Below are 10,411 nucleotides of genomic sequence, written 5' to 3'. Positions count from 1 at the left end.
ATAGGCATAACCAATTATTGGAGCAAAATAAAGTTCGTGGATATGGGATCACAGGACTTCAACTGCACTGGACAAACTGATTTGTGATAGTTACATTTTGTTTTAGTCAATAATTTCGTTTATTTAAGTATTGTGATCTATCGGTTTTGATTTTGTGTTGATGATCTTTAGTTGTTATTGATTGATACCCCATTCTTCGGACCTGGAGAAATTAACTCATTTCAGTGGTTAACATATTTTCTTGAAGTGTAGACTAAAGAAAGTTTAATTCTTAAATCAGAAATGTATTTTTTAAGAACAGAGTTGTGTCAACAAATAACTTGCCTTGTTTTCACTATTCATATGATCTATGTCTCGAAAGTATACAGTAAACCATTTAAATTTGTGAAAGGAGAAAGTGATAAGTTAACTTTAGATAAATTAAAGCCACAAGACCATATTGATGCATTAAAGATGGAACATGATGGGCATATCAATAAGGAATATCATAAAGAATTATTTCTTGGAGATCATGAAGAGATTGAAAGTGATTCTAAATCAGCAGATGCTAAAATGAAAGACATTTTTAAAAAGTTTGTTCTTTTTCAATTTTGATGTAGATCTAATGGCCAAAAAACAGGCCATGTTTTATAGCAGAAAGAATTTTTAATTGGCAATCGGGGACATCATTTATCATTGTAGTAACTGCATGTGAAAGTGTCAATAATGGCAGAAATTTACAAGTATTATATTTAGAAGCCTACATAATTTTACTTTATCTTAATATCATTATTTCTTTGAGAATCTACTTAAAATATTGGCTTAAAGCTCTGAATTAATTTTGAAATTGAATATTTAGCATTGCAATTCAGCATCTATACTAAACATTGTGTTTTTTATAATTTTTTTAAATATTAACTCCGATTTTGGCTTAAAGTTCTAAATTAAACTGAAAAATTGCCCTACTACATGTATGCATTGTGTTATAAACTTTTTTTTTTTTTTTCTCAGAGTGGATCTTGATACAGATGGATCCTTAAGTGAATTAGAAATGGAGGATTGGATCAAACAAAAAATGCAGGAACATTTTGATGAGGCTATAACAGAAAATGAACAAATATTTAAACATTTAGATCCAGATGGCAATGGTAAGTTTGAACATCAAATTGATACAGATTTGAAAATTGTGTTTCAGTAGTCATAATAAAGTGGTGGGTGTAAAAATCTCCAAATTGGGTCAGAAAAGACCTAAAGAACGAGACTAAAGTTGCGCCAAAGGCTGTCCACAAATTTGTGATTGACAGCGAAAGAATCTTCATATTTTACTATGCTTCTTCATGTACATTAATTTTAGTATTCTTATTCAATCTAACACTAACAATCAATAGATATGATTTTATTATTAAATTACAATAATTATTTATTTGTGGTCAGTGACAAAATAGCCCATGATACCCATTGATTTGAGAGCAATATTGTTTTTAAATAATATCAGAAATTCTAGCCTAGTTCAATCGGTTCCCAACATCCCCATCCCCAACACGGCTTTGGAAATTTTGTAGCATCCAGGCAGTCATTTAGACCCCCATTATCAGAATAGGCTTAGTTAATCTCATCAAATAAGATTTGGATATCAATGACACTGTTCAACGTGATGGTGATAATATGCTAATTAATGATTAAATTATATCAATTGATTGTCAAAATAGTAATGATTTACCTAACTTAAATAATAGTGCACGAGAAGCAAAATTATTTTTAAGAACTATTAATTACCTGTCATTTCCAAATTTATGCACATCCTTTGGGGAGATTTAAGTCTTGATTTTTTAGGTCTTTTTTGACTCAATTTGGAGAGTTCAGAATTCAGAATTTTACACCCACCGATAATAAAGTAATTTTTTCAGATACAATTTGAGCTGCTAGAAATAATATACTAAAATAAGTACAGGTAATTGTTTAGCAAATGTATTATACCATATATCTATCTACATACATCCTTGAAATGGATATGTTGATAACTCCCTTTTGATAGCCTACCACTGCTAATTTTATAATAATAATTAAACAGCCTATCTCTTAATTAATTATATATTTCAGGAAAAGTACATTGGAAAGAATACTATGTACACTTTTTATTGGCTATGGATGTACCTGAAGAGAAAGCTAGGAAACATGTGATAGATTATGATATAGTTGAATTAGATAGTGATGGTAATTATAGTTCTCCTATAGTTATAGCTATGTTTTATCTCTCAAATTCCACATCATTGTTCAGATGCTGTTTAGAAAATTTTTTAACAAGCTGACAAGAGAAAATTCTGGTTAAAGTTAGATTAACCTTTCACTGTTGTTGTCAAATATTAGATGTTGTCTTATTTTAGATAAAGAAGACCTAATAAGGTACAAATTTCGATGGGCTGATGCGGATGAAGAACCAGAAGATAATGAATTAACAAAAGAAGAATTTCTATCATTCCGTCATCCAGAACAATCTCCTAAATCATTAAACAATATGGTTTTTAGTATTATTAATGCACTAGGTAGGTAAAAGAATTAAAGTAAAAGACAGTAAAGAGTGGTGTGATATATTTCTTAGGTTTTATATAAAATGGAGTACATTTGGAAATTTTGTTACCTAGATCTTATGATAAAGTTAAATGCTATACAGCCTGTTTTAGTTCTTAGCCTACATGACCTAGGTGAGGAAAGCTCCTGTGTCAATATGTATGTATGAATTCTGACTATTTTGTAGATAAAAATGGTGATAACATATTGACAGTACAGGAGTTTGCAGCACTTCCACCAGGCGAGGTAGAAGGTGAAGACCAAAAAGATTTAGATAGACAATGGCAGAAAGAAAGAGAAAATGAATTCCATATTGCTGTAGATATAGATCGTGATGGTAAAGCTACAAAAGAAGAAGTACATGTAAGAAATTTTTCTTAATTTTTGTAAGTTTACTAAGAAAGTTTGGCTTTGATAAATGCCTACCACATACTCTAATTAAAGTGAGTTGACACTTTGTCAATGCTAAATCGAAGTGGTTGACAGGGAATTTGATTTTAAAGCTGGCCAATCACTACTTATGTACATACATAGTCATATTTACTTGAAAGTTTAAGCCACAATGCACCGGATCAACTCAGTGGTTGTGGTTGATATATTTTTATACAAGATGATTGATCACTTGTTTTAATCTTTTATACAAATTTCTTTTACAGAAATATATTGATCCTCGAAATCCAATACAGGCTAAAATGGAAGCTAAAAGTTTGATTAGTTTAATAGATGTAAATAAAGACAATAAGTTATCAATAGGAGAAATCATGGATAGAAAAGATATATTTCTTTCTAGTAAATTAGCAGACTTTGCCAGGAACGTTCATGATGAATTCTAGTAGGTTTTTTTTTTTAGAATTGGATGATTTTATCTAAGTGGGTATATTTTTTAATTATTTCATTATTGAGCCAAATTTTATTCAAACATCGTGTTTCCATAAAGTGATTCCTGAGGGAAAATAGAAATATGAAACTACTGTGAAACTGGATGGCTTGTATCAGGCCTCCTGACAGACATTAAACATAATAACTGGGTCCAGGAACAGTTTGCATTAAAATTTGTAGTGGAAGAAGTTTCTTATGTTTGCTTATTTCATTTGGTTTGTGGCATTCCACGTTATTTAAATAATTATTTATGACTTTATGGCTGATAATGTAAATATTGTTGATTATTTTTTCTTAAATGGAGGGAAGAGATCTAATTTTTTGGGGGGATTTATTTAGGTTCTTGAGGTTTTAATAGTAATTTTGAAGGAAAATTTTATATGAATATCAAAGCAGATAAATTGTTAGTACACTGCAGAACTTATCAAAAATGAAAATACACATTAATCAATTTATGGCAGAAAAATAAAAAATTTATATAAACATTCAATGTTATATTAAAGTACCCAAAACTGTATATAGGAAAAGAGCATAATGGAGAAGATATTCTCTGTAAAAATGATGTCCATTTTCTGACCTCTTTTTTTTTATCTTACTCAATTTGTATGCTTCTAAATATATCTAAAAACAATTCCTTGATCTTTTCCTTGTATAAACTGAACTGGGTGGCACTAAGCCATGGTGTAACTAGTTTAAATTGAAGTTAAAGCATGATTTACTCTGTAGATGTATAGTGAGACGGGAGTGATTACAATCTCATCATCCCCTTACGTTCACTTGCCCCAACAAACATAACATATCATTGTGTCAAAAAATGTTTTTTTTTATTAATAATATTTACTGCTAGCCTCAACAAATCTCTGGCTAATTTTTATATATATATATATTAATGTAAACAACACTTGTGTATATATTCCACAATACAGCATTTGATGTATGTGAGATGATCTTTAAAAGAAAGCCACTCAACATATCTTTATGATCATGTTAAAAGTAAGTCATGGCATCTATATTTTTTATCAGATATACAATGCCCCTCTTAATATTACCTATACCAATATATTAATGAAATGTCTCACCAGTATATATTTTGTTTGTTATTTTTCTTGTAAGATATTAACAGGGATGTAAATAACTTTCTATTTTTATGGTTTTAAAATAAAGATAAAAGAGGAGTTTTGTTTTGATCAGCCATCCAGAATGTACAGTAATATACCCACAAGAGAAATTGGTCAGATTGTAAAATGGATGCAGTAACTTGATCAATTTATATTTCAAATTAAAGTGACCAGTCTACCTTGTGACCAATTTACTGTGAACAAGCGTGTATCTCATTAAAAGGCAGCATTAAAAGAAAGATTACATTTAAAGCTCAGATTTATTGATAGTCCTAAGAATTAATTGAAAACAGTCTATAAATACACATTAATAGTAATGTTATGTTAATCTGCAGTACTATGTGATGACTGTCTATTTCCTAACGGTACACGTCCATTACAAGACTTTTTGGCTGAATTTGGTTTTGGCGAAAAAATTTCTTCCAAATCATCATTTTCATCACCTGAAAAAAGAAAGATAGATTGCCAGGCCAGGTAAACATAAGTCCACACAGCAGCTTTGTTAAATTTTTAGACTAAAGTGCAACATGAACCATAATGATTAATCTGTCAAGTTTCTTTTTGATAATCAACTCCTTACTCAATTTGTCAATTTTAAAGTTTCAAATGGAATTAAAAATGGACTTTATTTGAACAAATTTGACATGTTTTAAGACAAGGGCAATAATTAACAAATTTTAGTCAATTGCAAACTTTTCCAATATAAATATATGATCACATCAAAATCCACTAAAAATTGTAGCTTCGAGTTTACTAAGCCAAGGGCAATAACTTAAAATCGGTTTGTCGAAAAATCATCAAATTCGAACTTAACTGATGCTCACACCCAGTTTAATCAAAATCAGATGAAAACTGTAGTCTCTATTGTAGTCAAGAAATGCTGACGGACGGAGCTACAGGAGTAACCGTAATATACAACCACATTTTCATGTGTAATAAATTATAAAACTAGACATCAAATACCATCCTATAATACCCAATGTTTCGTCAAAAAGTTTTGACTTCATCAGGAGAAGAAACAAACTACAAATGGTGGAAGGCATAAGGTTTATGACCTCACAATTTTAGAAACCACATTACAAGAGAAGAGACAAATCACAAAATGGTGGTAGGCAATTTGATTCTTGATAATATGACCTCAGAAGATTTATGACATCAAAATCTTAGATACAACATTTTCATGTGGATATATAATAAAAACTAAATTTTATTTGATTATCACAAAAGTTGTTCCTATAACATCTTTGACAATTTGAGATTCAGACATTTTTACTCAGTAAATAAATATATTACTGAACAGAGCATTTTAAGCTTAACAAGTTTGCCAGATCATTGATCATCATGGATGGATTTTTTCTACATTTTTTATAATGTCTTTGTAGTGATAGAAATATAATTTTTTTTTAAGTTTAACACAGAAACACATTCTCTTTAGAAACTTCAACCTAAAAAATCCCAAAATTTGGCTGGAAATTGTCCACTGTAAAAAAACAAATTTTCAAGACATTAAACGTGTGCTTTTTATCAAGGTGTCAATAGTAATACATACCATACCTTATATACAGATATCTCAATCATATTCACAAGATACAGGTCAACTGATATATATTAATAATAAACAAACCTTTGTCATCTATATCAAATAATTCCACATCAGTCTCCTCATCTGAACTAAATGATACCTTCGGCTTGGATTTTCTTCCGCTTTTATTTCGTGTCTTTTGATTAGCTATAGGACTATCATCATCTGATGGTACATTTTCTTTATTTTTTCTTCCTCGGGCTGTAAAAGATAGTTAAATAGGACATAAAATTTTGCATTTGTAAATCAATGACGATTTATTAAGTTTATTCGCATTCTTGTAGTTTAAAGGGACAGATTCACCATTCTTTTTGACCAATCATACCTTATTATCAGAAGTGGGAATTTTTAGAAAGGCCAGTCAGTAATAGTGTTCACCGCTCACCATCAAAATTTGGGTCTTCATCTGCATCTGAATGTTAAGATAGCTTGCCAGGCAAGAATATATACACCCACCGGCAGCTTTGATCTTAAATAAAAATATTTAGCAGTACAGTAACAATCACCAGTATGAAATATTCAACCTTCAGACATACACTTCTTTTGAACTTTTTGAGGCGATACTGAATAATATTATCAAAATCTGTCAAGAATTGGGCCATCTAGACTGTTTACAGACTAAAAATTAAACATGTTTTCAAGAACATGGGCAATAACTCATACTAAATATTTTTCAATTTTTCTGATTTTCGATAGTGTTTTTCCTTGGGTGATTACAAACACTCACACCAAGTTTCGTCAAAATCCGTCAAGAATTGTCCCTTCTAGAGTGTTTACAAGGTAAAATTGAACGCGTTTTCAAGAACAAGGACAATAACTCATACTAATTATTTTTCTTTTTTTTGTGATTTTCGATAAGGTTCATTCTTGGGTGATAACAAACACTCATGCCAAGTTTCGTCAAAATCCGTCAAGAATTGTCTCTTCTAGAGTGTTTACAAGCTAAAAATTGAACGTGTTTTCAAGAACAAGGGCAATAACTCATACTAAATATTTTTCGATTCTTCTGATTTTTAATAGGGTTCATCCTTGGGTGATTACGAACTCTCATGCCAAGTTTCGTTAAAATTGTGTCTTGTAGAGTGTTTACGAGCAATTGTGGATGGACGGACCGATGGACGGACATGGGTGACGGCAATATACGGCCCCCCCCCCATTTCATGTGGGCGTATAAAAATGACCTATCATTTTAAGATATCCTGTGATTTATAGAAAAGACAAATCAATAGTGAGTAAATTCCTAGCTTGAGATATTTTTGAAGGAAAAATGCAATTTTCATACATTTCTAGTACTTCCAAATTCAGGATGAAGATAGATGTGACAACAATTATAATGTTATTAATATCAATACTAGACCTAGATCTAGGCCATGCTATTAACTCTACATCTACTTAATTAAGCATTAAAATGTATTTACCTACCAGGCGTTTTCCTGCCTTTGCCTGGAGTTCTATGTTTAGTTTTTAATTTTGATGCAGCATCAGAAGCAGTACTGGCTTTCTGGCATATCTCTTCTTCTTCTAAACCTCTATTATGACATTTCTCTAACTTTTCTTCTAATTCATCTATTAATGCCTGATATATTAATAAATATCAATGTTAAATTTAAACTGTCGTGCGAACATGATCTTTCTTTATTTAGCATACAATTTATCTTACATTTGGGATTCCAAATATTATATTGAAAAACGATAGCTTGTCAAGCAAAGTAACATACACCCACTTACCAGCTATCAGAAATGATAACAAAGTCTTTAGTAGCTTCACAATGAATTTTCAAATAATCTTAAAAATATTTAAAAGTCAAAGCAAAACAGTTCATCAAATTATCATAAAACATTGCCATACATACAAGGGCAATAGCTCTTTTACATCCAATATCTAACTTGGCTGAGATCTGATCAGTATATGCATACCAAGTTTCATTCAGATCAGATAAAAACTGTAGCTTCTATAATGCCTACAAGTCAAATTTGATGTGCTTTTACTAAGTCAAGGGCAATAACTCACATCCGATTACTAACAATGTCGACCTTGACCGAGATCACATCAATATATACTAACATGCCAAATTCAATCAACATTGGATAAAAATCAAGTCAAATTTGAAGTGTTTTTTACTAAGTCAAGGGCAATAACTCTGAAACCATTCATCCGATTATTACAATTTCACACTTGACTGAGATCTTATCAATATAAACATGAATACCAAGTTTCATCAAGATTGGATAAAAACTGTAGCCTCTATAATGGATACAAAACAAAATTGACGCATTTTTATTAAGTCAAGGACAATACTCCAAAAACCTTCTTCCGATAATTACCAAAATCGAACTTGACCAAGATCTCATCAATACATACATGTATACCACATTTCATAAAGCTTGGAAAAAGACTGTAGCCTCTATTGTGGCTACACGAAATGTTGACAGACGGACAGCAATATAAGTTCACATTTTCATGTGGGTGTACAAAAAGATCACATGTATGATCCTTTAAAATCAGAGATATATGATTGGCTAATTTGCAAGTGCTCTGTATTCATCTAGAGACTATTGTTTAGCATAAGTAGAGTAGAGGTTTTCTGTACACATATATCATTATCTTAATACCTTGTCAACTGAGTTTAAAGCAAATCAATTCACTACTTACCTTGGCTTCAGGTTTAGAGAATGTTCGAGATTTATTAATAATAGAACAGAAACAACTATAAACATCATCATCAACCATTTTATCAGCATAACATGGTAAATTCTCTTGTAGTTTACGTAAACATTTTTCATTGTATGATAACAATGATAAACAGAACGATAAATCTCTCCACTGTCTATCAACTCTATAATAACAAAATAGATTATCTTGGAGTTTACGAAAACATTTTTCAATGTATGTTTACAATGATAAACAGGACGATAAATCTCTCCACTTATTATCAACTCTACAATAACAAAATAGATTATCTTATATCAGGTTATAATGTCATACATTAGTTATTTGATTCAAAAGCAATCAGAAGTTTTATAACGTACCTAGTAGCTCTATAACGATGACATATTTTTTCTACTAAACTTTCACATTGTTTATCTTTCTGTATAAAACTAAATAAATATCTGTAAAAAAGGCAAGAAATAGATAGTTACTTTTCATTAAGTTATAATTTTTTGAAAATTTAAGTTTCATCATGAGATCCCAATTAAAGTTATTATTATTATAATCATTATTACAATGGAATTAGAGGAATAAATATATCGTGGGTGACCGCTTGAAACCTCGTACAACGATATATAATGCGGAATTACTTTTCGAGAAAAACGCAAAAAAATATTTGTACGCGAATTTTGTTAATATCTTTTTTTACCGCCATACATGGTTTTCATTCTTGGAAAATATAAACCTCGTATAACAATTTGGTATCTCCGGCCTATTGAACGAAAAACTCGTATAATAATACAGTATATGAGGTTTTTCATTTTCATCCGCAGAAAAGGAACATTGAACCTTGTATAATAATATATTTTACGAGGTTTTAAATCTGACTGTTTATATACGTGTTATTTAATTAGCGCTTTTTGAGTTATTTACAATCAAGCTAAGAATACGAGGATTTGATCACAAGATCTGCTCTTTTACGAGCGGTACCAAAAAGCCAAAATGACCAAATATGGCATATACGAGGTCTCAAGCGGTCACCCACGATATATAGAATAGTAGATAATATACCTCATTATAATTCTGAAGTTTTCTTCATCTACACCAACATCAGGATCTGAGAGTCGACTGATAACATCAGGCATTACATTGTATACTGCATTACCCTGTAATAATACAACATATCACTACATTATACACAACATTAACCTCTAATATAACATAATAATACACAATAATATACTGCATTACCCTGTAATAATAAAACATAATAATACACAATATACTGCATTACCCTGTAATAATGTAACATAGTAATACACAATAATATACTGCATTACCTTGTAATAATATAACATATCACTACATTATACACTACAATAACCTCTAATATAACATAATAATACACAATAATATACTGCATTACCCTGTAATAATACAACATAATAATACACAATATACTGCATTATCCTGTAATAATATAACATACCACTACATAATATACTACATTAACCTCTAATAATATAACATAATAATACATTTATATACTGCATTACCCAGTAATAATATAACAAAATATACCGCATTAATCTGTAATAATATAACATAATAATACACAATATACTGCATTATCCT

At 30.2% G+C, this 10,411-nt stretch overlaps 2 protein-coding genes across 2 annotated transcripts; one reads left to right on the top strand and one right to left on the bottom strand.

Annotated features, from left to right (window-relative positions):
• Positions 1 to 342: 342 nt before the first annotated feature.
• LOTGIDRAFT_113682 (hypothetical protein) lies at positions 343 to 3,380 on the top strand (the record flags this gene model as incomplete). Its single annotated transcript, XM_009051520.1, has 6 exons — positions 343 to 572; positions 991 to 1,127; positions 2,080 to 2,193; positions 2,364 to 2,522; positions 2,735 to 2,910; positions 3,204 to 3,380. 6 exons carry the CDS (start codon positions 343 to 345, stop codon positions 3,378 to 3,380), a joined length of 993 nt encoding a protein of 330 aa, XP_009049768.1.
• A 1,407-nt stretch (positions 3,381 to 4,787) lies between these two features.
• LOTGIDRAFT_231024 (hypothetical protein) lies at positions 4,788 to 10,203 on the bottom strand. The gene is made up of 8 exons (XM_009051519.1): positions 10,117 to 10,203; positions 9,986 to 10,028; positions 9,848 to 9,942; positions 9,157 to 9,237; positions 8,780 to 8,963; positions 7,549 to 7,702; positions 6,169 to 6,327; positions 4,788 to 4,987 (listed from the first exon to the last, which is right to left on the bottom strand). Exons 1-8 carry the CDS (start codon positions 10,197 to 10,199, stop codon positions 4,869 to 4,871), a joined length of 918 nt encoding a protein of 305 aa, XP_009049767.1. The 5' UTR covers positions 10,200 to 10,203; the 3' UTR covers positions 4,788 to 4,868.
• Positions 10,204 to 10,411: the final 208 nt, after the last annotated feature.

The sequence above is a fragment of the Lottia gigantea genome, assembly GCF_000327385.1.
Source record: "Lottia gigantea unplaced genomic scaffold LOTGIsca_17, whole genome shotgun sequence".
Classification (NCBI taxonomy): Eukaryota; Metazoa; Mollusca; class Gastropoda; family Lottiidae; genus Lottia; species Lottia gigantea.
This window is presented reverse-complemented; position numbering and strand designations above follow the sequence as displayed.